This window comes from Corvus cornix, chromosome 5 (assembly GCF_000738735.6).
Source record: "Corvus cornix cornix isolate S_Up_H32 chromosome 5, ASM73873v5, whole genome shotgun sequence".
Lineage (NCBI taxonomy): Eukaryota > Metazoa > Chordata > Aves > Passeriformes > Corvidae > Corvus > Corvus cornix.
In genome coordinates, this window is record NC_046335.1 from 11,610,588 (window position 1) to 11,637,725 (window position 27,138).

At 39.1% G+C, this 27,138-nt stretch overlaps 2 protein-coding genes across 6 annotated transcripts in view; one reads left to right on the forward strand and one right to left on the reverse strand.

Moving 5' to 3' along the window:
• Window positions 1–5,788, reverse strand: part of WDR25 (WD repeat domain 25) — a 60,484-nt gene extending 54,696 nt beyond the window's left edge. The window contains exons 1-2 of one of the 2 annotated variants that reach the window (XM_039552793.1): window positions 5,737–5,788; window positions 1,828–2,585 (exon numbers count right to left, since the gene is read on the reverse strand). In XM_039552793.1, the coding sequence (XP_039408727.1) occupies window positions 1,828–2,526 (699 nt within the window). In that variant the 5' untranslated portion in view covers window positions 2,527–2,585; window positions 5,737–5,788. Of the gene's footprint in view, window positions 1–1,827; window positions 5,290–5,736 lie in introns of both variants that reach the window. The other variant, XM_039552792.1, reaches the window with a different exon arrangement.
• A 221-nt stretch (window positions 5,789–6,009) lies between these two features.
• WARS1 (tryptophanyl-tRNA synthetase 1) lies at window positions 6,010–26,597 on the forward strand. Of its 4 annotated transcripts, none has more exons than XM_039552794.1 (11): window positions 6,010–6,078; window positions 9,411–9,625; window positions 10,700–10,907; window positions 15,482–15,590; window positions 16,451–16,570; window positions 17,164–17,346; window positions 18,243–18,343; window positions 19,565–19,677; window positions 20,738–20,911; window positions 24,119–24,259; window positions 26,070–26,597. In XM_039552794.1, the coding sequence occupies exons 2-11, from the start codon at window positions 9,512–9,514 to the stop codon at window positions 26,226–26,228; spliced, it is 1,422 nt and encodes a 473-aa protein (XP_039408728.1). In that variant the 5' UTR covers window positions 6,010–6,078; window positions 9,411–9,511; the 3' UTR covers window positions 26,229–26,597. The 4 variants fall into 4 exon arrangements, with proteins under 4 accessions (XP_039408728.1, XP_039408729.1, XP_039408730.1 ...); XM_039552795.1 differs by having other exon boundaries at window positions 6,057–6,087; XM_039552796.1 differs by lacking the exon at window positions 6,010–6,078 and adding an exon at window positions 6,839–6,860.
• Window positions 26,598–27,138: the final 541 nt, after the last annotated feature.

The following is a 27,138-nucleotide window of genomic DNA, read 5'->3' on the forward strand; positions in this document are numbered from 1 at the left end:
AAAAAATTCCCAGAAGGTAAAGCAGTGTTGGCACAGTCATCAGGGATTTATGTGCTCGTGATCCCAGAAAGACAGGGAATTTGGGATCATAACACCAAGTGAATCCTCGGTGTCACCGCGCCCTCTGCTGCCCAGGACGGCCCGCGTGTAACGGCGCGACAAAGAGCAGGTTCCCTAAGAAATAACAGGAAGCAGCATCCATAGGTTGCTGCCTCTCTACGGGCTGCCTACCAGAAGATAAAGTGTTGTTTCAAACACTTCCTAACAGTTACGTTATTCCTTCATAAATTTTTTAGACCCGCATGCTCTGAAGTGTTGCCAACATTAATATACTTCATTTATATTGAATTTCCAAGGTTTGGAGCACCTAAAGCAGTCATATTTCTTCAAAAACCAGCTTTACTGTTAATGACTGCTTCCAAGAAGGCATGGTAGCACAGATTCAGAAAAATATTTTTTCTTTCTGCTCAGAAGACAAACCAGAAGGCCATTACTTCAACTTTTTAATAATTTTATATTGCAGTAACATCTTAGATTCTTCTACTGATTTCAACACATCTGTAACGTCACTCATCAGTAAAATGAGGCTCTGGAATAATCAACAAATATTAAGCATATGATGTGACAATGTAAGACAAAAGGTCAAATGCAGACATCCTGAAGTCAGTTTTGTACAATCTAAATTTAAATTGCTGCTTAACAGAAATATCCATCAGCACTTTTTGCATATCTTAGCCTTTTCCTTCTAAGTCTGTTCTTCCAGCAACAGCCAAGATACAACAAATTTAATACTAAAGACCACTTGAAAGGAAAAACAAAGGTACTTCTTTACTCTATTTAATGTTTAAGAAAAAGACATTTTAAAATCCTGGGAAAGAAGATGGAGGAACCATGCTGGTATGCTGGTACAAAGGAAGTTCTTCTTGTCTCCATTTAGGAAGGTTTACTTAAGTCGTAAATTTTAGAAGCAAGAAAATAATTGTGCCTGCCATGGTAAATACACGTTAAATGCAATAAAGCATGTCTTCCACTAGAAAGGACACTTTCTGTGCACCCTTAGCAAAGCTACGTTCCTGTGCAAGCCCATTTCAGAAGACTATTATTTGAACCCAGAGGCCCTGTATCTGGGAAAGAATACACATAAAATATTTTTATTACCCATTTTAAAAATAAGAGACTCACTGGACTGACTAAATTACCAAAGAACTGAAGACAAATTCATTAAAGCTAGAACGAAAACTCACTTTGAGTATTGAGCAATTAACCCTTGAAACAAATTAAAGTGGTAAGACTCCTTAGACCATGACAAGACACCTTTCTGGGACGCAAGATTTACCACAGTAGTTCAGATGGAAAAATCTATCTGACCTGACCTACCTCTCCCAGCAGCAGTCACACAGACCTGTCAGAAAGGTAAAGTTCTTCAAAATATTATTCCAGTGCTGGCAGTCAGTTGATTAATGACTCAAGGCAGAATCTGTGCGCAGACCACAGTGCTCACGGCCATTGTGCTAAAACACTGATACAGATCATGAGAAATAACCTGGCAGAAATCTAACTTCCTAAGGTCTAAAACACTGATATGTCTAAAATTAAAAAAAAAACAAAATCACCAAATTCCAAACTAATGGAACTAACTGGGCGAATAGTGAAGGATTAGGCTGCAAGTTCATAATAATCTTATACTTCAAAGCATCTCCTCAAATTCTGAGTACATCGGAACTGTTAAATACACACAAGCAAGGATGCTGTTTCCAGAAGAGCATTGTTTAATACATTATTTTTAAGTCTGATGACTGAGCCACAAAGCATCTTGCTTTACATTACCTTGACTGTTTTGTCCATAGAAGCTGAAAGAAGCATGTGGCTCTGTTCCCGTACAGGACACCACTGGATTTCATTAACAGGGCCGCTGTGTTTAGACATGTGAAATATTAAGCTTTTGGGAACTTCAGTTACTTTATATTTAGATCCCAAATATGGCTTAATTAATTCAGAGATCTTTCTCAGAGTCTGGTCTCCTGATACATCTAACTTAACATCACAATCTGAGCTACGTCTCTGGTCAGATACTTCTTTTTCAGGCATACTGGAATTTTCTTGACGCAGTCGTTTAGGAATATACGGTCTAATTCCTTTTATGGTAGGAGCACTGTGCATTCTCTTCTGGGAAACGCCATTTCCAGAATTTGTTGAAGAGCTTGAAGCCTGTTCATAGTTTTTGTAAGCCACAGATAATGCAGCATGGCCAGAGTACACCCTCTGACAATAAGGAGGTGCCAAGTCAGTGTTGTTATTCTGTGCATAACGCTCAGGGGGATCTTCACAAACTGTGCTCCTGCCAGAACTGCCAGTGCTCCCAGCAGGGTGCATTTCATATGTAGATTTTGTACTACCAGGTGCAAAGTGCTGAACACAACTCACAGAAGAACTCAGCTGGTTTGTTTGTCTGCCAGAAGCATCGGAGACTTCAGTCTTTTCAGTTTCTGTCTCGGAGTCTGAATCTTCATAAGCAACCAAACTCATTATGGCTAGACACCGCAGACTCCAAAGATCTCAGTGCTCCAATCCTCCAAAATTATGATCTAAAATAAAGAATTGATTATTCAGAGCACAGTTAATCACAGAGTCTACAACTTGAGTAATTTAGGGACATAAATATGCCTTTTTTAACCAAAAAAAAAAGTCAAAACTCTTATTTCTGTTTATTAATGGAATTTTTTCCTCTATTATAACACATCTGTACATTCTATTAAACAACACTATTTGCCCTCAAGCCCTTTGCATACATTTTTAATGTATTGTAGAGGTGTATTTGCATACCACAAAACAATGACAATGAGGATGAAAAGGAACACAACCTTGCAATATGAATACAGCAAATTACTTTGCCTTACTTCTAGCATTATTTCTCCACACACACACAGAGAAGAAATTAATTAATTATGTAGTGGTTTTGTATGTACATTTATAAGAATACAAGTAGTACAGTTCTTTTGGAGTCAGTTTAACAATATCTGCTTCTTAACAGTACAGATGACTTGAAGGAAGCATGTAGGGGTTCAGCTGGCAGCTAAACATGTAAACACATTTTTGACCCCTTAAGCAGCCTTGCCGAAATTTTGTATGAGGAAATTTTCCAACTATATCCACAGAGCAAGTTCCACACAGCCTTTAGTTTTACAGATCAGATATGCCAGAAGCTACACTGAATTCACTATTTGCATTTACTTACAGAAAAATAAAAGCATAGATACCTCAGCTGTAGAATAAGTTTTTTTAATGTGTCTCTGAGAAAGAAATCTCATGTCAAGACTGCATATGTAACATGCAGAATAATTCACCCTCATAATAATCCCACCAAGATTTTTCCAACAATTTGTATGGAGTATGTGGAGTACAGAGTTAACTACATTCAAACAATTGATGTTCTGCAAAGCAATATTTCAACCTCTGCTGTTTATAGGCAAGAAGTATTGGTAAGATTGATTAAATGTGACACTTTATTACTGCTTTGTTTCCTTGCCAGGCTGTTAGCACTCATTATGCTGAAGAGATGTAACCTACAACACTTTCAGACAGGCTGCTGAAATTTTTGGTTCATGTCAACAAAGAAACTGCCCTCAAAAGCATCTTGATGAAAACAGAGAATGCAGCATGAAAGTCAGTATCTTCATAACCATTTGCAGAAGTGACACCACAACTGTAGGGACAACACAAATGTAGGTCCTGCAAATACTCCTGCAGGAGTAGGACTCTGAAACTTTATTTAAGATTATTCATTTAACTTCAGAATTGGATCTATTTGAATTAAAACAACCATGTTTCCCTTAACCCACAGAAGTGTTACGTGACTCTATATTCTGTTATCAAATTTCCAAGCACAGATCCAGAAGACAAGTACTTACTAAGATACACACATTCATCATCACAGATCCTTTCCAAGGTTAAGTGATCAAGACATTTAACTGGAACAAGGTGACCAACATTTTAACACATAAAAGCAACAAGATCTCCCTCTAGAGGACATTTTGTCATTATCTGAAGTTTAAGATAGCTATAAGTGACAGCAAAGAAGAGCAAGGAAAAATCTTTTTTTAATAATACAGCTTCATTTATTACAAAAATATTTCATTTAAACAGCATCAAGGAGAAAAAGAAAAAGTAGTGTTTCAGGAAAGCTAACTAAGAAATCAATTCAAAAACAGTAAATTGAACTTCCTAGCAGTAAATTGAAACATCAAATAAATAGGCACTTTGAAGGGCTTCATTTCAGTAATTGTATCAAGTGGTTACTGTTTGTATTGCAGTACTAAACACATTTCCCAGCCAAATGCATCATGTCCAAAGAACACATACAGTAAGAAGCTGACCTCTGGTTAAAAGCTATAAACTAGGATACACAAGTGGATTGGGTTAGACATACAAAGTTACTTTAGTTTGTTTTAACACAAAAAAAAAAAAAAAAAAAAAAAACCCAAGCTGAGATTCAGAAGTGCAAGACAGTGCCTTGCAAACACCATGTTAAAAACATTTCCCATGAGATACTGGAAAGAAACTGTCCCATTACATTTGGTCAGCATAAATCCATCCCACCACACACATCACCTGTAAACGTCAATGTTTTTGTAAAAACAAAACATCTCTCTCATCTAAAGACTTCCCATCAACTTTTGTTTTAAAGAAACACCACCCAGAGACATTGCCCTAACTACAGAAAAATCTGAGGTCGAGGGGGAACCACAATGTATTTGATTGGAAACATCCTGTAACCAGACTGTGAGTTTATTAACAGTGTGATGTGCAATGTATTGACCATAAGAGAAGTTCATAGAATTTTGGGTTTCCTCAGCTCCCACAAGACGGATTTATCTGAACGCATAGAAGCGTGTTCAGCTTGGCGCGCACAGCGCCCGTGGATGCCAGCAGAGCTGTGATAAGCAGAGCACCGCAGGTGGCTCTCGGCGGGGCCCCACGCCCCCCTCCCGCCGGCCCCGGTGCGCTCAGACGGGAGCCGCAGCCGCCTCCCCGCGGCGCTTCCTCGCTCCTAATGCCCCGCAGGCCCGAGGGGCAAAGAACGAGCTACTGGAGAGGGTCCAGTGGAGACCACAAAGATGATGAGGGGTCCGGAGCATCTCTCTTATGAGAGACTGTGGGAGACGTCTGTAGTCTGGAGAAGACTGAGGGGATCTCATCAATTCATACCCATCTCAAAGGTGGGTGCCAAGAGGTTGGTGTCACGTTCTTTTCAGGGTGCCCAGCGGCAGGACGAGGAGCAATAGCCATAAACTAAAACACAAGAAGTTCCACCTCAACGCGAGGAAGCGCTTCTTTCCATGGAGAGTGGCTGAGCACTGGAACAAGGCTGGTCAGGGAGGTCGTGGAGTCTCCCTCTCCGGAGACATTCAGAACCCACCCTGATGCGTTACCGAGTAACCTGCTCTGGGTGACCCTGTAGGTGACCCTGCCTTGGCAGAGGGTTGGAGTGGACAATCTCTAGAGGTCCCTTCCAGCCCTAACAATTCTGCGAACAGCCGGCCCTCTCCCGTCCCTCCGGAGGAGCCCCACCCGAGGAAGCGGGTCCCGACAGGGCGCCGGCAACTGGAGCCGGCTCCTTCCCCTCTCCCACAGAGCCGTTGCCTCTCCCCACAGCCTCGGGCGCCGAGACCGCGCCTGGTGCCGGGACAGCGACAGCAGCTCCCGTTCCCGCCGCCGCTCCCGCTCCCCCCGCGGTACCTGCGCTCCCGGCCGCGCGCCCGGAAATCACCTGCCGGCCGCTGCCGCGCCGCTTCTAAAAACGCGCCGGGTGAAAACAAGGCACCTAGTCAAGCAGTTCCGCATGTCATAGCCCCCGCGCTGGGGTCGGGTCTTGGGAAGGGCAGAGGTAAGGCCGTGGGTCCCTTAGCGCGCAGAAGCTCCTCTCCCGCCGCTGCGAGCGGTTTGGAGAGCGCTTTCTTGGGCTGGTGACTGGAGCAGGAGGAAGGCCTCTGTGAGGCAATGGTTCCGGGGGGTTGTGTTTCCCAGCCGGGAGCCGCGCCGGCTGTGCCGGCTGGGGGTGATGCAATGGTGGTGACAGAGGTGCGGTGGGTGAGGAGCGGCGGGAGAGGAGCGGCGGGATGGGCCGGGATGGGCACGGGGGTGGGGGAGCCCCTCGGAGAGAGACCCCGGCGGGCGGGAGAGAGGCTGGTTGGGCGGTCACTGCCGCCCCTGTGACCGGTGCAAGGCGCCAGCTGGGGGGGTCTCTGCTGGGCACGTTTTCTCCCTCCCCTTGAGATGCGTCGATGCACTTGAGGGCTTTTCCTCCATTCCCTGCGGGGGTACCTCGCCAAAGAGCCAGGTGAAAATCCCCTTTTCTCTGGGAAGGGCACGGCGGGTGTCCAGGTCACTGGAAAATGCATCCCACCGCAGGAAGGGCAGAGCTGGCGCGTGGCTTTGCCCTGCCCGGGCGGGGTGTGGCAGGGAACGCTGCCGGACGCCAGGGTTAGGGAACATTGGCGTGTTGAGTAATTTTGTGCACAACCGCTCCTGCACAGGAGCTTAGCTCTTATACTGCTGCAGTGTCGTAAGGACTTATATCCGTCTTTTTTCTGGTGACTCGTCAGTCTTTGAATAGTCATGTTAGCTGTCATCTTGGGGAATCGTCTTGCACTCTTTTTTTGTAATTTCGTGCATAAATTGATGCTTGCCGTGACTGGGACGGTGAGTCTACTGTAAAGTGCAGCCTGTATTGGAGTGCCTCTCAAGGCCTGTTTCACATGACGTGTGGGGATGCTACCTACTTTAATTTTACTTTTCTTTTTTTGTTTTAGTTTTTTTTTTTTTTTTTTTTTTTTACGGGAGGAAAAACAGTTTTCAGGAATGTAAGTGCTTTTAGACTTAGTCTTACATTCTTTCATTTGCTCATGAAAGCTTTTTCTGGACTGTTGTATTATTTTTGTCTTTGGAAGTCATAATGTACTTTCATACAATGTTTGTCTTCTTAACTTAATGTGAAACTCCATTTTTTAATTCTCAGGTCTCTAACTTACCAAGTCACACTGCAGACAGTAAAAATGATTGTAAATCTGTGATGGTCACCCAGTTGGAAAAGGAGGAAGATGCTGTAGTTTTCTGATACCTTTGCTGAGGATTATTTCTGAGCTTTGTCTCATAGCAATTTAATATTTTGAAATGGACACAGGAGCAGTACCCATTATAAGTTACCTGCATTTCATAGGTAGAAAAAGCACACACGTCTTGGCTTTCAAGTTCACACTGGGTCATTCTAGACTCTGGTCCTAAATGTCCTAATAGTTCATTCTCCAATTCCTGTGCATCATTTTTTTTCATTGAGATCTGTTTGCATGTGGTATATGTAATCTGTCTGGGACTGTTAGTTTTTATAATAAGAAGAAAGCAAGAAAAAAAATCCTGATAAATAGCAAAATATTCACACATTTCTTTTAAATGGTTCACAATTGCATTAATGAATTTCAAAAGGTCAAGAGCTATGTTCCACATTCCTGAATTCCTGGCTTGAATTCCTCTAGCAAATAGAGGCAGTACTGAGGCAAATAGAGATAACCTTTAGGTAGCAGTCCATATGTTTTGCATTTTATAGTCATAATATCCTCATGTCTTGTTGCACCACCTAGATTACTTTTGCTACTTCTTAATGAAAATGCAGCTTCATTTGAGATTGTTTTTTCATCTTAAATCCATAATATTCCAAAGATTTTAAAGAGTCTGTCTGGTTTGCTGCTTTCGAGTATATGTGCCCAGTGCCAGCTGTCATTTCAGCCTTTCTGAACGGAGGCAATCCATCAGTAAGAATGTACTGTCAGGAGTTAAGTTAAAACACCAAGTCACAATTTGTTCTACACCAAAGAAAATTCTTACTTGTATCTTTATTATTTTGTAAAATTTGAAGCTAGTAAATATAAATGGCATGTTCCTACAGAAGGGGTGTGTGTTAATCTTCATAAACATTTTTTAGTATGCATTTATTCTGTACTTTCTTTAACATTTAAAATAGTCTGTGCCCATGAAAAAGAGGAAGATAGTAATATCAAAGTAATTAAATTGTAGGAATGCATTGATTTGCTTCAAATTACTTTTTTTAGTCACACTGTCAAACTGCAAAAAGTAAAATTTCAAGGGATCAAAATTAGGTTAAAAACTTAAGTATTATTATGTAATCTAAATATGGTATCAGGGTTAATAGAGTGAACAAATTACATTTGCAAGTGGATGTGTATGCTCATCTCAGTTTTCTCAGGGTATTCAACTGAAGCTGAAATATGGGAATATTGCAGCTGACTGACAAACAAAGCCTTAGTGATAGGTATGTTTTGGTAATCGCCAAGTTACCAAATCGATCTTCAAAGTTTGCTGGACAGGTGAAGGCTTTTTACAGTGGCAGTTTAAATAAACACTATGTACATATAACCAAGGTTATGATTAGACTGATTATTTGTAGAGGGAAGGCTTTGAAATACTGCTGAACAGCTAATGCAGCTATTATATGCTTCTGAAGGTTTTGTTTTGTTTGGGTTTTTTGTTTGTTTTAATTCTGGGAAAAGGGAGCCAAATGAACATGTATTTTTACTAACACTCCATCAATTTATGCTCCATGCACAGCAGTGGATCAGTAATTTGCTAGGAGGTCTCTCCAGAGAGACACAATCCTTTGCAAGTCAGTGGTTCTTTACATAGGCTCAGAGCTTCCCACTTGGTGGACACAGGTGTGGCATGACAGAGCATGCTTAGGCAGAATGCTGTGTTCTTAGTCTCAGCCATCCCCATCTTATGACATCTCCTATTATTTTTCCTGCATAATTCTGAGAAACAGGCAAATTTACAGCCTATTGCTGACCCAAGGATTCTTTAGAAGGCGCGTGTCTCACCAGTCATCAGTGTGTTTTGTAACCTCTGGAGGAAAGCCATAAAGAAGATGACTAAGCTTTCCTCTTGTGTATCTTTCTTTGGGCTGAAGTATGCTATTACATATACTAAGACAAAATTCCGTGTAATAGTTATAAAAGTCTCATCATCCAGAATTTGACAGGATATCAGTGCAGGAACATTAACTAATCAGGAATCAAATGGCCTCTACCAGTTGTTCTGAGATGCTCTGAATCGGACATGTATTTAATTATTTTTCTTTTGCCAGGAGTTTGACTTTGAAAAGGGGTCCTAATGTTAAATACATAGACAACATGAACAGTGATCTCTAAATTTACTTGGTACTCTTGTCAATCTCTGTCCATTTCTGTGTGAGACTGAAGCTCACTGTATAATGTCTCCACGTTTATCAATTTGATATGAATAGATAGTGGTAGGGGTCAGTATAGTTTTTATTTTCGTATTCTGTTCACCTAATCTTGAAGACTTACACAAAAGAGTAAAACATACTACTTTTTGCCCTGCAGTTCTCTTTGTTGCTGCTGTTTTGAATCTCCAAGCCAAAGAGTTGGAAAAGGATAAATTCAGTTGAGTTGCACCTAGACAGATCTTTGTGCAATCTGGCGAAATGGCAGACAGCCCGAACTGTGATTTGAAGTCTCTGAGTCCACTTCAGCTGTTTGAAAGAGTGACTGAACAAGGAGAGAAAGTCAGAGCACTAAAAGCAGGAAAAGCACCAAAGGTATTTGCATGTCATGGTTTGAACCTGTTCTTTTTCAGTTTAGGTATGTCTTTGAGTGCTGAAGAATTTTATTATACTAAGATCTATTTTGCTTTATGATGAGAAAAACTCTTGTTAAAAACTATTTATGTCCATTTTGTGAGCTGTGGCATACCTGGAGCAAGGTAGTCACTGGCAAGACCAAAGTTTTTACTCATGAAGTAAGAACAGAGTCATAGGCTTAGAAGTCTGCTTTATCCAGTTGCCATGCCATGTGACAGGATCCAAGGCATTTATTTCTCAAGTAAATTTATGTCACATGCTTTCTTCCTTGATTTTAGATGCTTCCTAAAAATCTTTTTCTCCAGGCATTATTGTAGACATTAGCAAATATGTCTTCCTGTAACTGTACTGACAGTCCCTGCTTAATCTCCCTTAAATAATATAGTAATTTGCCATTTCCTTCAGGTTCCCTATTCCCTTATCACTATCTTGACAAGGAGAGCTCATTTTTAATATGGGCTCTCTTAATGTATTGCCTATGGGAGTAAGCCTTGAAAACTGGGAGTCAAATAAAGTGTTGTTCTATTTATTGCTTGCATGAGATTTTACAATAACTTTATGTTAGAGAGGTCATAACCATAACTTTTTGTTCTAGCTTGTCTTCAAGTCTGTCAATGAACTGTAATGAATAAATTATTTTAAGGTGAGCCACTAAAAGCATTGTAAAGTAAATTAGATAATAATTTATATTTTATTTATATACCTTAGAAATTTATGGTAAAAGTGCTGAGCTTGTTATACCTCTGAAAAGCAAGCAAGCATTTTTTTCCTAGGCAGAAATTGAAAAGCAAGACAGAGGTACTTTAAATGTCTTGGAAATGGTGATGATTTATATTCTAATGATTAAATATTTGCTTTTCTTCTACATTTGACATTGGTGCTGAAAACATTTAAATAAAACAGAATTTAGAGTTTATGAATGATGCAATTCAGGTCAAAGCATGGATGTGGGATTTTGAAAGGTTGGGACATTAATGTAATTGTCTATTTTAAGTATGTTAAACAGTTGTTTGGGTTTTCTCCTTTATTCAGGATGAAATTGATGCAGCAGTGAGGATGCTCTTATCATTAAAACTGTCATATAAAACAACAACAGGACAAGATTATCAGGCAGGCTTGCCTCCAAAAGATCTTGTATTAATAAACAATGGTACAACTAAAGAAGAGGATGAGGATTTGGTGGATCCCTGGAATGTGCAGACATCAAATGCTAAAGGCGTGGATTATGACAAGCTCATAGGTATAACTCTTCCTTCACTGCTACTAAGGAATTTATGTAAAGTGATCCTAATGACCACAGAAACAGCAAGGCATCATAACAAATCCAGATCAAAACATCATAGGTAACATTTAATTTATGTCTAATCTTAGCATTTCCGTGTCTAAAGAATTTGCTGTAAGAGATGAAAATGTCCCGGGTGCAGTTTTCCTATGAAAGACTTAAATACTTTGCAAAGAACTTCGAAGTTCAAAATCCAAGTTTTACTTGCAGTTTGGTTTTTTGGTGTGAGAACTGTTACTAGAAGTTATGCTGACAAAGACACTGAGTATCTGCATCTTCAGTGGCTGGGATGCAGAAGAGCATTTTGGCCAGGCTGAAAGATTCTTCCTACCCTCCCCTCACATCGCTTACAGATTAGACAGGGCAGGAATGATCCAAAACTACTGCAGAAATCTATTAAACCTAATGACTTCTTCAGAAGACACATTTACAGGCAGCCACGTACTGGCTGGAATGAAGGAGTTGCAGCTCATTCGAAAACATGCAGTGTAATGGAGAATGTTTTAGACAGGATTGTTACAAAACTTGCAAAGTTTTGTAATTTAAGAAACAGAGGTCTAGGTAATACTGGTTTTACAGTTTGCTATTTTAATAACTTGTTTGAGTCTAGCATGGAAACAAGTGAGAGAACTATTCATTAATTTCTCTTTTATTCCTTTTTTTTCATTATTGTCAATCTTCATGTTTAGTACCTCAGCTGTACATTGCTGAGGTCTGCTTAGTAGTTTTTTCTCGCAGTAGAGCATACATCCTTATGTGGCAGTAATCATATATTTGCTTTTGGGACAGTTGCGTGTGCCAGCATTATTTTAACTCTTTGTGATGTTTCTGTGAAATTGTGTCCAAGGTATGCACACACTGGCTTAGTTTGCAGGAAGTAACAGGAGAAATAAAAGGTTGGAAAGGCAGAAGTGTGCAAAGAAAAATGTAGATCAGTGTGAGAGAAGGAAAAGATAAATTTATTAGAATCTGGATGTGGATAAGATCTTTCATAATCTTTTTACTTGCTTAAGAGTTACAAAGAAGTGGTTTGGGTTTTTTTTCTTGGGAGGAGGGGTTCTGAGCATTTTAGAAAAGGAAGAATTGCACAATTGTGTTGGCACAATCTAAGGATCTAAGAACGACTTCCTATAAATCAGTTCATGCCCTTTTTTCCAGTAACTGTGTTTGATCTTCCTTAGAAGGGTGGGTTAGCCTAAACGTTTTTTTTCTTCTTTACACTACTTTCAGATTGGTGAATTTGATAAATGAGTCATTTTGCTTGTTCTAAGTGCTGTGTTTGAAATTTTTCAGAAAGGAATGCTAGCCTAGCCACTTCAGGATGTGAAGCAGTTGCTGGTTGTTATTGATAAGCTTCCTTCTTTTCATCCCCTTTTTAAAAATAACTATAAAAAGTATTGTTCGTGAACTTGTTACATTTGACAGCTCCTGCCTAAAGGGAAATTTTTGTGCCACCTATAATCTGTTCATTTGCTAGTGGTACCTGAGAAAGTTGCCACTGTGCTTGTGTTTAATCAAACACAGAAGAAATGAAATCACTGTTTTAATTGAAAGGGATCTTCTTCTCAAATGGTTGTCCTAGATGTGCACTTAAGTGTATGGTAGCACAACAAAACAGCCTGAAGATAATCTGGGAAGAAGGGTTCTGTTAGCCAAGTACTAGACATGAACATTCCTAGAAACTTGTTTGTCTGAGCATGAGCAAAGACCAGAGGAATGAGTGAGAAAGAGCTTTGTTTGCTAACCATGCTGATAATTCAGTAAGCTGAATATTGCAAGTGATGCCAAATGGTTGAAGTTGGTGGGCAGTTTTGCAGATCATCTAGTCAGCCACTCTCCCTGAAGCAGTCATCCAGAGCAAGTTGCTCAGGACCTTGTCCAGTAGGATTTTTTTAATCTCCAAGGATGGAGATCCCATGACCTCGCTGTCAACACTTCCAGTATTTGACCATGTGCACAGTATGAAGGAGTTTTGTATATTTAAATGGAATTTCCTCTTTCTTCTAAGTCATGCCCTTTGCCTCTTGTCCTTTCACTGGGCATCACTGAGAAAAGTCTGGTGCTGTCTTTTTTATTTCCTCTCCACTTGCCCTAATAAGATCCTTCCTAAACCTTCTCTTCCCCAAGCTCAGCAATCCCAGCTCTCTCAACCTCTCCTTGAATGACAGATGCTCTGAGTCCTTCATCTTTGTGGCCCTTTGCTGGATTCACATTATTATATCCATGTCCTTCTTATGCCAGAGCCCAGAACCAGTGCTCCAGAAGTGTCTCCTCGGTGCTCTCTGCAGGGAAAGCATCACCTACCTTGACATTCTGGCAGCAATGTTCCTGATGCAGCCCATAAGGCCTTTGGCCATTCAACCCACAAAAGTGCCTTAAAGGCTATATTCAATTCCTTGTCTGTCAGGACCTTGGGACCCCAGGGTCCTTCTGCTTTCCAGCCAGTTGGTCCCCTGCTGTACCAGTGTACAGAGTTACTCCTCCCCAAATTCAGGACTTTGCATTCCCTTTTGTTGAACTTCATGAGATTCTTGCAGCCCATTTCTCCAGCCTGCTGAGGTCCGTCTCAATAGCACCGCAGCCATCTGTTGTATCAGCCACCCTTCCCAGGATTATTTCACCTGCACACTTGCTGAGACTGGGCTCTGGGCTCCAGCTGGACTTTGTGCAGCTACTCACAACATTTTTTGGCAGTTCAGCCAGTTTTCAGTTCACCTTGCTGTCCACTTACCTAGTCCAGACTTCATCAATCGTCTGTGAGAATGAGGTGGAAGGCACTGTCAAAAGCTGTACTAAAGCTGAGGTAAACAACATTCACTGTTCTCACCTCAGCTATAGTCAGAGCATCATAGAAGGACTAATAAATTGGTCTGACATGATTTTCCATTTGTAAGTCCTTACTGGCTGTTACCAGTCACCTTCATGTCTTTAATGTTTGGGGATGATTTCCAGGATTATTTGCTTCAGCACATGCCCACAGATTGAGGTGAGGCTGACTGGCCTGTAGTTCCACAATTCCTTCTTCTAGCCCTTCTTTAAGGTAGGATTGGTGTTTGCTTTCTTCCAGCCTCCAGGAGCCTCTCCCAGTTGTCATGACTGTTCAGAGATCATTGAGACTGGTCTGGTCACCAAAGCTGCTGTATAACAAATATTAGGGTATACATTTCTCCACATAGATATAACAGGGCAATGGCAAAGAGGAAAAGTACACGATGAATTTTCAGCAAATGCAAATATGCTTTTGAAAATGGCAGTTCTTAAGACTTCTTATGCACAGTGAGTTGAAAGCTGTCTTTTGATAAAAGCTAGAACACCAGGGATGAAAAGCACACCAGGAATTTTTTTAAAGCTTGTTTAGGAGTGGAGACTGTGTCTTTGTTGGAAGCTGTTTAGAAAGGCAGATTCTTTGTGAGCAGAGAGCCTAAGAAGTTCTGAACATTCAAATAGGAGGAAATAGGTACGGAAAATTATCCATTTTTTTAACAGAAAAGGTGAAAATGGGCAAAGAAAAGGGAGCTGTGCAGTCTGTGAGTGTTTAATAAAGATATTTAGGCATTTCTAGTGAAGTGTTCTGTACACCAGAGAGCTTTTCTGATCACTTTCTATGACAATACATGATTATTTCTAGGGTAGCTAGTCCAAGTTAATCAGGGCATTTTCATGTTTTCTGTTTCTGTCAGATTAACCTCTTACCAGTTGCTGTTGATGTGCTGAATCATTTTCATGCTCATTTGGTCTCCTTTTAGCATTCATCGAGATTATAATTTGCCATTTTGTGATGCATTTTGCATTTTATTAGTGCAATGTTGAATAGTTCTAATGTTGAATAGAATATTGTAGCAAACAATAGACTCTTGTATAGATTTTTTTGAACGAGTCCAAATCATAGAGCATTGACCTGATTATTAGGATCCAAGAATTACTTGGAGTAGGAAAAATACTGCTATTTTACTCTATCACAACCTTCCTAAACCACCAAGTTGTAAACCTTACTGATTGCCATGAAGAGCATTAGGCATTTCCTTTTCAAGCCTCTTGAGGGGAGCAGTGTGTGTAATCATATACATATTAAAGAACTGAGTTTGCAGAAGAGTAATTGGGGTTGGTGATGTTGTCTGAGTGAAAGCAAAAGACAATGTTGTCTGACAGCAGAAAATTTAGACATCAAGAGAGAAACATTCATAGCCTCATAGGCATTTTTGTCTTATGGCTTAGAGAGGCCAAGTTGTTGATCTGAATATGTTACTTTAGCATGTTTTTTTGCTTGGAATATCAATGCTTCTGCTGTAAGGAGACTGCAATTATAGTAATTTATGAATGGAGAAATACTGCATGTTGTGAATGAGCTGAACCTCCCAGCACAGAGTTAATACTGCAGGTGACTGCTGGGACTTCGGTCAAGAATCAGGAGAATCTAGCCATTTTGACTTGAAGATCTCTTTCTTAATCTAGACTGCATTATGTTCTTGGTATTCCAGGATCTGGTTTTAGCTATATTTTAACTTTTTTTCTTTAACATTTTATGATTGTAGTTCGGTTTGGCAGCAGTAAAATTGACACAGATCTGATTAATCGAATAGAAAGAGCTACTGGGCAAAAACCTCACCACTTTCTACGTAGAGGAATCTTTTTTTCCCACAGGTGAGTTTTTCTTTTATTAAAATTCTAAAGGTCCTGTTGGGCAGACTTCCTGTGAGAATTATTGGGAGAAGCCTGTAACTAGAAAAGAACATGTGCTTTTATACCAAGGCAAACCAACTGTGCCATTTGAAATTAGCAACTACTGCAGATGTCCCCTGGCAACACTTGAAACTCTTGATTGCGTGGGTTTCTGATATGTCCTCAGTAATCCCAAACTGAAGAAATGTGCACAGAGTGCAGTTTCATTTTGACTCTGCCTCAGCAGCCAGAGGCAGTGACCTGTCAGAGAACTCCAGGTGCCGCTGGTGATTTCAGCAGGGCTTCTGTGGCCTGTGCATCTGTTTGTGGTATAGAAAAGGCTTAGGGAATAATCTTAAGCATGAGCCTGCTGGTGACCTTTACTGTTAATTGTTAGCACACAGGGGTTTGGGGATGTGGCACCAGCAGGTTTCACAGAAGGACTTGGGCATGACTGAGGGTATAACCTCCACCAGAGGTCAGCTAAGCTGGCTGGTTGAACCTATTTGAGAAATGATCCCTGGCTGTTTTACTAGGCCCTAGAGATTATTGTCCAATCAGGTAATTTTAAAAGTTGCACAATTTCAACATTAAATTTTTATTTTTGGTTTTGTTTTTCTTTGAGGTTTTTTTCCCCTATGGAGACTGAAGGAGACAATGCTTTTGTTAAATTAAAAAATGAGTAAACAAGAACTTTTTTTTATTTCTAGGACACTTAACATACTATAATTTATTTATAAATACTTTTGGCTTTAAAAGCACTCAGATTTTGAAGATAAGCTTTTTTCTGGGGGTATTTCTCACTAAAGAGTTGTATCATGTTTTCTCTGTTTTTTCTCTAGAGATATGGACCAAGTACTTGATGCTTATGAAAATAAGAAGCCCTTTTACCTTTATACAGGCAGAGGGCCATCCTCTCAGGCAATGCACGTTGGTCATCTTATCCCATTTATGTTCACAAAGTAAGCTATTTCTACCATTTGTGTTAATCAAAGCATTTTTTTCAAAGGAAACATTGAACGTGGCTTGCGAAACTGCCAGAATGATACATTGCAAGGAGTTCTGATTATGTGAGGTGAATATTAATGAACTTAATTCAGTCTTACCTTTCATTCAGATGATCACAATCCCTGCATCACCATAAAGCCCTCTTCCTTACTCCCTTAGCCATGTGGCACTCCTTAGAAATTTTGTTGTTCCTGAAAACCAGTTTGTTACAAGACTCAGTAACATTACTCTGTAAGGTGGTGCCTGCAGCAGCAGGACATAGAGACATTGGGCTCAGAAAGCTAAAACCTCTTCGAATTCTGGTTCCTCTGCAACTGGTGACCACTGTCATGTGTACAGGAAACAGTGAGTCTTTTTTCCAGGTAAATTGTCATTATAATCTGTATAAAACATTTTATCTGTTCACATAAATATTACTGCATATGCTACAAAGAAAAGAGTAGACCTCTCTATATATGTTCTGTTTAAATATATAAAAATATTTTATCTGTGTGACTTAGATCTTCATTTTAACTTATGTGGGATAAAATGTTTCTGCTTCTATTAGGTGGCTGCAAGAAGTGTTTGATGTTCCCTTGGTAATACAGTTAACTGATGATGAAAAATACCTTTGGAAGGACATGACAGTTGAGAAGGCATATGAGTATGCTAGAGAAAATGCAAAAGACATCATTGCATGTGGTTTTGACGTCAATAAAACCTTTATATTTTCAGATTTAGACTATTTAGGGTAAGTATAAATTTCTTTAGAGCGTTGTAGTGAAAAAAGTGTCTATATTTTCTCTCTTACTTTGAGAGTCAGCAATGTTTTAATAAGTGTGTCTAAATGTGAAAGCTTCCGGACAAGTTTTGTAACACTTAAAATAGAAACATATTATTTTTTCTCCTGTCTAACGTTTTATATATACTATTGTCATTCCTGTATAACATATTAACAAATACTTGTGTGTGCAATCTGTAAATCATGAAAGATACATTAAACCAGCTAAAGTGTAAAAATACCTAAACCACCAAGAAACTTCCAGATTGGTTTGCTTAAGATGGTATCAAAATCCCTCAGATGTGTTTACACTTTATCTGCATTAACAGCAAGCATTGCAGCAACTTGCTATGATAAATTATTTTAATAACACAGCATGAAAGATTATTGAGTGACGTTTAAAGAAGATTTAAGAAAAAGAAACTGCTATTGAAACTGCCACCTCGGCAGGAAAGAGTTTGTCCTGTATGGGATACACAAGGGGGATACCAAGCAACACAGACAATGTGATCTATTTAAGTTGCCAGAGTTCCCAGAGAAGCATAAGTAAACTTCAGGCTCCCTGAGGCATTTTGGCACCATTTCTGAATCGAAATATTTCTGGGTTTAGACAGATACTTGTGAAAGAGAAAAAAATGTTTCTAGTAATTGTTGGGGGAAGGGAAGAATAAATTAAACTTTCAAGGCATAAAATTCCTAATTCCTAAAATTCTCTAATTATCATCTCAATGCACCACATAAGGTCTGAAACTGTGAGATTTAGTCCTGCAGGCTTTTTTATGCTCTCAGTGGAACTTCTTTGCAGTGGAAGTTTGTACATACACTCTCCTCCTCATTTCATTTTTCCACATTTTTTTTTCTCACAGGACAAGTGCTGGATTCTACAAAAATATTGTCAAAGTTCAGAAGCATGTCACATTTAACCAAGTGAAAGGAATCTTTGGCTTTACAGACAGTGATTGCATTGGTAGGAAATCATACAAATTACAAGAAACAATGCTTGCTTTCACTTTCAATTGAGCTGTTTTAAGTAGTAGTTTAAAGAGATTAGTGTCTGCCACTCATGAAATGGACAGAAAAAGCAGGAAGATCGTGTTTCTAGGCTGATTCTGATGTTACTTTTGTTCCTTCAGAATTTACAATCAAATTTCTAGCCTGACATCTACCTTTTTCACTTTAGTAAGAGCAAAGTACAAAACACAGATGTTGAAGGGTCCAAAACAGAACTACTTTTTTTTTGTTTTTTATTCTTTTGTTACAGTGATTGGAGCTATGGACAATTTTACCTCCTAGAAATTTCTATGCCAAATTTATAAAGAAACCTGTCAGAAAAAGGTGCATTGAAACACATACACATTTACATATTTTTAGAAAGTTGAGTGCTGAATAGCCTAATTATCAAGGTGCTGGGTAACGCATGTCTTCCATTTACTTCTCTGCAATTGCAGGTTTCTGTCACATGGCTAAAAAAAAAGATTCTGTGTAAAAATGGCATTAAATCCTGGATGTTTCTGAGCACTATTCATCATTCTTCATCCAGTGATTGGGCCACTGACAGCTTTTCAGCCTTCACTGTAACCAAGGAACAGATTTCCGCTTGTTTCAGCGGTGCTCTAATAAAGGATGGTATTGTGATAATGACTTCATCACATGTTTGGAAAAGTCTGCTACTTACTCTCTGTTCTGATAGGATTTTGGTCAGGGAAGCAGGTTAGCCACACTGTGATTAAGCCCTGTATAAAAAAGAAAACTGGCCACATCTGAGATGCTTCATGAGTACAGCATGCATATAGCAGTGATTCTGAGATTTAGAGGGAAATGTGATGATTGTAGCTATTCTCTCACAAAGTGAAAAAAAAATAACAACCTTAGTCAATTATGTTTCTGGAAAGTTCAATGATAGTTCAATGATGAAAAGAGTATTCAGTGTGAACTTTTTCTGAAGTCAGTGTGGTCACAGCTTGCTTTTTATCATTAGTTTCTATGTCAGTCAAAGGTTTGTTGACATTGCAGAAGGTAAAGATTTTAAAGTTTCCTCAGATAAGGCAACAATGCTTGATAAAGATACAGCTTGGTCTTCAAATAAGTATCTGGATGATTCACTTGTGCATTTTACATACTGCAAAAAAATCTCTCTATTTACCACTGCTTCTGTTGATTGCTTAGCTTTTCCAAACATGTTTTTTAGGTAAGATCAGCTTTCCTGCTATCCAAGCTGCTCCATCCTTCAGTTCATCATTTCCACAGATCTTCAATGGCAAGGAGAATATTCAGTGTCTTATCCCATGTGCTATTGACCAGGTAAGAAAATCATATTGCTTAATTTGTTTTTCATGCATTTGGTTTTGTATTGTATTACTCAAGCTTCATGGTGGTGTCTTGAACCATCTGTAAAACATTGCTGCAAGCACCTTTCTGGGGTAGAAACTGAAAGATCTAAAAGGTGAAGAGATGAAGGCTTAATCCAACAATCATGTATTCATCCAGTCTTGGATCTCTCTTGATCTTAACTCAATTCACACTGAGCCGACATCTAGGAAAGCAAAGACGGCAACATCTATGCAAAAGCACACTGACATGGGGGTAGGAAGAAACTTTTGGCCATCTCCATGGTAACTTGGACAAGATGGAATGAGCTCAACTTGCAGCACAAGAGATTTCTGTTGAATCATGGAGAAAAACCCTCTCTCAGTAAGAATAAAAAAAGCATTGAAATAGTTTGCCTGAAAGGCTACAGAACCTTAACAATTCAGATTTATAGAGAGAGCTGGAAGAACATCAGATACAAATGAGAGTAATAGGGTTTTTTTAAAACAAGTAGTGTTTCTAGGAATCACATCCTGCACTGTCTGAATCTTTGGCTATTTTAGTCACAAGGACAGACACTGGAAGATGATATAATCATATTCATCACCCAGAATACTATGAAGTAATATTATTGCACTTTGGTTTGAGTCACATCATCAGCACAGCACTGCCAGCTTGATCACTGATTTAGTTCAGATTCTCTGCTTGTTGTTAAAGTCTTTGAGAGAAAGCTTGCATCGTAGGCTGCATCCATCTCCAGCCATATTAAGGATGGTTTTAGCAACTGTTTGAATTCATGTAAAATTTTGTAAATATGCTTATTACTTAAGGGAATCAGAGTGTACAGCACTATGGAAAAGAAAAAGGGAGATTTTGTTTGTTGCTCCTCTGAATGAACTGGATTGGAAGTAGGTTCTGGAACATTTCATGGTTTGTTTTTTTCAGTTTTTGGGTTTTTGACATCACTTCTTAAGGCATGAATGAGTCAGCACCAATCAGATTTCAAATCACATTTTTCAAAGTTATTCTGTGCTTTTATTGATTGTTGTTTCAGGACCCTTATTTTAGAATGACTCGCGATGTAGCACCGAGAATTGGGCAGCCTAAACCAGCCTTACTCCACTCCGTCTTCTTCCCAGCCCTACAAGGAGCACAGACCAAAATGAGTGCTAGTGATCCAAACTCCTCCATCTTCCTCACTGATACACCCAAACAAATCAAGACAAAGGTAAGGACCTGCCAAGCCCAATAGCACAAAGCTTTACAGTGAAAAGGGATGGTGGTCATAGAAGCATAGAGTCATTTAGGTCAGAGAGGGCCCTTAAGATCATGGAGTTCAACCATAAACCTATCCCTGTCAAGCCCACCACTAAACCATGTCTATAGGTACCATATAAGTAGAAATAGTCTTCAGCTTCACCAGGAAGTGCTGCTGAGGTTGGCCCACAGCTCCTGCCTGACACTGCTTTGATATCCCCTCCCGGATGTCCACCTTCAGTGGCCCTTCTGGTTACAGTGGCAATTTTTAGTGTTTTCCTTGGACATACATGAATCTTTTTTTCCTTACATTTCATGGCAGAGCATCTTCAGGAATTGACTGAGTTATGCAAATTTAGCTAGACTATCAAATACCATCTTTTGCCTTACTGGCTAGTCTGACAGTACAAATATTAGCTGGGATAATGTACAAAACATGTTTGTTTTTCTGATACCTGCAGAGCAGTGGTGTAAGAATAAGAGCTGTGGAGGCTTATGCTCTTAAAATAAATATTATATTCCCATAGTTTTAAAATCTAACAGGCCATGATGTAAACCTAATAAAGAGCTTTTTCTTGACTGCCTCTCCTTGTTGGGAGCACCAAACATTGCACGGTGTTAGTTACAGCACAGGTCAGACCTACCCTGCTGCTTGGGAATCTATTGCTGACAATTCACAAATGAACCTGTTCACTCCAGTTCACAAATAAACACTATGTTGAATTGCAACTCAGTTTTTGAAGGGGTATTTTCTTCTGAGTATATTCCTAGTTTGTTTCCAAGTTCAAAGGAAGATCACTCTTATTTGGTGTCAGATGATTTAGTTTGGCAAAAGGGAAGATCACTCTTATTTGGTGTCAGATGATTTAGTTTGGCAAAAGTTTGCCTGTGTTGTGGTGTTTAAAGAAAATGAAAATCAGCCCTTGGGAAAGAATTTATACTCATGATACCAGACATGAAATAACTGTCAAAACAAGAAGAAAAAATGTTCATGTTGTTTCTGTTGGGCAGGCTTGGATTAATTCTGTAATAGTCAGACTCTTCTACAGCCACGTCATAACACTTCATTCTCTTTTATAGAAACTGATTAAACAGTACTGTTTTGAAGAATTGGAATTCTTCATGTGTTTGGATTATAGTAATTCCAGTTTATTTGCACAATTACAGAGTTGCTTTTTAAAAAAAAGTGTAATTTCAGAATAGAGAATGCATGGTTAATGGTAATATTGCTAACATTCTTCCATGGTTTTTTCCTGGGAAGTAACTTGGAAAAATAAAAAAATAATTCTAGCTACTTGGAATATAAAAGGCATTAAGTAAAATCCAGAACATGATGTCAAGTACTGAGTAATGGAGGACAAACTGAGATTTATTTCAGCTTCTGAAGCCCATCATAAACAAGTCTTTATGGAAATAGAGCTTGAGTGAAAAACCAAATACTGTTATAGCAAATAAATTAAAAAATAGAGTAGGAAAGGTGACTTCTGGTCATGGTTGAAGGTTAAAAAGATAATGCTACACTGGGCAAAAAAAATTACTGCTTACAGCATTTTTCAGTATTGGTGCATTGCTAATTAATGAGGTTCAAAACTTACAGGTAATAGAAGATAAAAAATCGCTAAATATTGGGAAAGGCTGAGAAGCTTCTGGATAATCAAATGAGATGAATGGTAGTATTTTAATAAACTATTCTTATTCCAGCTATCAGCAAAATACAGCTCAATTACTTGTTTGCTTTTCTATGAAGTGTTGCTTAGATTTTATGTCTGTAGACATATTGGGGGATTCAGAGAAATTCAGGGGGAAAAAAATCAGTGCATCACTATGGATAGGTCACTGAAACCCTCAGTCAATGAGTAGGTGCCAGAATATGTAAAAGAAATTAATTTGAGATTAAGAAAGGAAACATTTTGTGTTTCAACAAAAAGTGCCTTCACCTGGCATATTGTATTTAATCCCTTTCAATTCAGGAAGTAGACAAACTGTAGAGATAAAGAGTATTGAAAAAATGTCCTACAGGCTTACAAAATCCAGTAAGGACAGAGGTCAGTGCAGAACAGTATGTAAAATCCTTATTTTACAGATGCTGAGAGAGCTATTCAGGCTGCTCTACAATATAACAATAGATGTAATATGGTACATGGCAGTTCATTTCCTTAAAATATTCATCAGTGCATCATTTCTGATTGTAGTTCGTTGCCACAAAACTTCATCTGTAACAAGGTGGTTGGAGAGATTCAAAAAAGCACTAGACAGTCTATACAGATAGTAGGATTGTTCATAAATTGTAAATATGTAACAGCTCCTAGATACCAGAACTAAAAAAAAACCTGCTTCATATGCAAATGTGTCTCTTGGCAGGTTGATTATGGTATCTCTAAAGATACAAGAGCTAAATGAAAGCTCAGCATATGGTTAAATATTTTTTTTCCTCCGCTTAGCAATTTATTTTCTTTAAATTTGTAGGAAGATTAGCATCCTCAGAGAGTTCTACATAAGTTTAAATGTTTAAAATAGGCCAGTGGCTTCCAAATTTATTGAGAATGGGATTAGCAATTATATCTGTTCAACAGTGCCTTTCATCTGCCTGTAGGAAACTATGCTTAAAAAGAAGGAGGATGTCAGCAAATACTCGATTTTTTAGACTGAACAATTGGGCATTGGTCTGATTTTAAGCATTCTAGACAGACTTCTGTAATCTTTAACTTTGCTTTGTCTTGTTTTCCTTTTCCCCAAAAAGAGGAGATTAGGTTCTCTGTGGGATTCCTGCAGGATTTTCCATGCCTTCTTCATCTCTTCCAAAATTAATTTCTTGATAAAGAAAATACCTTATTTTTGTTACATGAAGTACATTTCCTGTAAATACAAATTCTATCCAACAGCTTCAGCAAAAGGGAATTCAAACGTTTTTGACTGAGTCTTGAATAGATTATTTTTTAATTTTCACTTAATTTTTGTTCTGACTGTGAAGTCTGAGGAGTATGTGTATAACCATTTTTCCCTGCTGGGTTCTGATGGCCTCCTTTTTTCAATCCTGAGGCTCTGCATTAACTTGTCCCACTCATTCTTCAGCTAATCCTTAATAAAGAGTTTGGAAGATCATGACACATCTCTGCTTGCACTAAGGTAATCCCAAATGCAGTGGGAATTACAGCAAGAGTTCCTGGTGTTGTTTCAGATTAACAAGCACGCCTTCTCGGGAGGCAGGGACACCATTGAGGAGCACAGGAAGTACGGAGGCAACTGTGAGGTCGACGTGTCTTTTATGTACCTGACTTTCTTCCTGGAAGATGATGACAGGCTCGAGCAACTGAAGCAGGTGAGTAACCAGACTGAAGACAGGGTTACTCATTACATGCTGTGAGGACAAGCAGCCTCAGCCCTCAACAGAGCTGTAACTCAGTCCTCCTGTGAACCTTCTCCAGGAAGGATGGTGTTATTCTCATGCTCTCCATCCCTTGCAAATTTCAATATTAGTATCGATCTCAGTTTTTATTTCTTTGCAATGTTCTTTCCAAGAGACAGGCCAATCTGTCTCTTCTTTAAAAAAAAAAACCCTAGTGTTTTCACAGGAACCTCCAACACTCTGTGGGACAGTATCTTCCCTACCTTTCAAATAAGACCACCTTAGGATTAGTGTTGTTTTAATTGTATAATACACTCTTCTGGTTCCTCATCGTAACGTACCTAAGCACTCTGCAAAACTACAAAAGCTCACGTCTGAAGCTTGCTGGTTTTTGTTTTTTTCTTATCATCACAAGAAATTTAATAGCTCTGAGGAATTGGTTCACTGATCCCAGGCAAAAACTGCTTCATATACGTTGCATTTTCCTTAAGCCTATCTGGCAGACTTCTGTCCCCAGGGCTGGTAGCAAGCCATTTCCCTTCCCTTCATCACCAATACTAGGTGATGTGTGTTCTCTGGGAGGCAGGAGCTCCACTGGATAACACCCATGTCACACTGGTTTATCAGCTTTCTCCTGCTGGCAACAGCTGCAAGAAAGTCAAGAGCTGCAGATCCTTCCTCAGCCCTCTACTCCTTCCCACACAAGAGCAGGGTTGGATAGCTACTCTTTCCCATGCTGTTGTAAATTTCTTATGAATTGTGAATTGAAATGTGAATCAAGTCCACATTTGACTTGAAGAGATTTGTTTCATTAATTTCCAATCACTGCAGGGGTGTCGGCCTAACTGCTGCAGAGCACAAAGCCTGGCCCACAGCTTGCAGCTTGCTGCAGGGGTGCCTCAGAACCAGAATTGAAAACATGAAGTTGCCCATTGTAGCAGCATCAGTGCAGCCACTTCAGGTGTAGCACCAGAGGATACTTTCAGAGAAAGCAACCTTGGTGTTTTTATAACAAACTAACAAGCAAAAAATAACACATACACCCCAAAACCCACCACTGAAATTCCATTTGTTCTTCTTAATGTATTTTACTCTTGCTGAGTGAACATCAGCAGCATTTACACCTTGAACAGGTGTTACAAATGGCTTGATGACAAGAGGAGGTAAGATTATCATGTTTATTGTCATTTCAAATATAGCTGAACTGCACTAGCTGTGGTTTCTCAACGTGGCTGAACCAATAAACTGTTGGCCTGTGCTTCTAAGCTAAAGCATTTCAGTATTGAGCAATGGAATGGATTACTAGCTGTGAATATGACTATGGTGTGAACATAGATTCTGAGTGTCTTTGCTATAAAAAGGATATTTTAATCACATCTAGTCTCTTACTGAAATGCAGTGAGAGAAAAATATGAGAATTTGTACCTGTTATTATCAAAAAGAAAAAAAATTAAGGCTTAGGGTGACTGTTTATTTGAACTGGGATTCTGGGGAGGAAAATATGCAGTTTCCTGTAAGTAATTACAGGATTTCCTTGTTAAACTTGTGAAGGTAGTTTATTCAGTCCTTATAATAACTTGTCACATACGAACTTTCCCAGCTGCCTTAATCTTTTAACAGGCAACAAGCAATTCTGCAAGTTGCATTTTCAGAGTGATATCAGATAATCTTCTAAGGCATGTGCTTATTTTTAAGAGATCCAAATCTGTCTTCTAAAGAAATCCTGGTTACTGAGTCTTTTTGTGAATGTCACCGTGTTCAGCAGCCAACACTTTCTTGACAGGCTTACACCAGTGGAGAATTGCTCACGGGGGAGCTGAAGAAGGTACTTATTGAAACAATGCAGCCCTTGGTAGCAGCTCATCAAGAAAGAAGGAAGCAGGTCACAGATGAAATTGTGAAACAGTTCATGACTCCAAGGAAGCTGGCTTTTGAATTTTGAAGAAATATGTATGTAACTTAGCACTTGATAATCCACAACCAAGTAATTGTTGTCTTCTGTTGTATGTCATCACTCCCTAGTTATGTACAGCCTGTAATCGGTGCTTTATAAATAATGAGTAAATTATCATGAACAGCAGAGTACAAAAAAAGTTTAAAATAGGACTTGTATCTATTTAAAATCAGAATATGCAAGACAGAATTGATCGGTCTTGCAGAAAAGCATGTATGTCAGCCCAGCATTGTATTTTAATGTATTTCATGTTGAAAATATAAATAAAATTTCCATTTGATGATAAAGGCTAACTTGGAAATTGTTTTAAATATGTTGGTAAGAGGTCATATCTCTAATAAATAGTTGCTCCATTTTCTTTTGTACTATGTACCTTGGTTTACTAGACTCTATGTCCTCTTGGGCATGAGAACATGCTGCACACAAAAAAGCAGTGAATGTTACAAAGTGGGAACAATACAGAAAGAGTGGACATCTGTGAGTTGAACACTGGAGAAAGACTGTCAGACTTGTCTTGCTATCACCTTTCTCTTTGACATTGGGCAAGTTGCAGAAATCTTGTAGTACTTTTTTTCTGGAGCTATTTAGCTGATCTGAGTGCCTCTGGAGGAAGGAGGTCATCAGTAGGTTGTCAGGTCCTTGATATTCTCAGGTGGATGATAGTATAGAAATGCAAATATTAGTTTCTAGTTAAAAATAACAAGTGTTAAATCATGCTGAAGTCACACTGGACACAGGGATACTTCTAGTACTGTCTGTTCTCTTTCACTGCACCAGGTTGTTCAAACTAGGGATACTTATTTTAGGATGTATTCCAGTGAAAAAAAATATATACTTTGTTAAAATACCTCGTGTATTTTAATTATCTCCTTTCTTTGAAAGAACTTCAATGTCTTCA

Coding starts and splice junctions, on each gene's coding strand:
- WARS1 (XM_039552794.1), top strand. CDS start 9,512: ATGGCAGACAGCCCGAACTGTGATTTGAAGTCTCTGAGTCCACTTCAG. Junction 9,626..10,699: donor AAGCAGGAAAAGCACCAAAG/GTATTTGCATGT, acceptor TCCTTTATTCAG/GATGAAATTGATGCAGCAGT. Junction 10,908..15,481: donor GGATTATGACAAGCTCATAG/GTATAACTCTTC, acceptor TTATGATTGTAG/TTCGGTTTGGCAGCAGTAAA.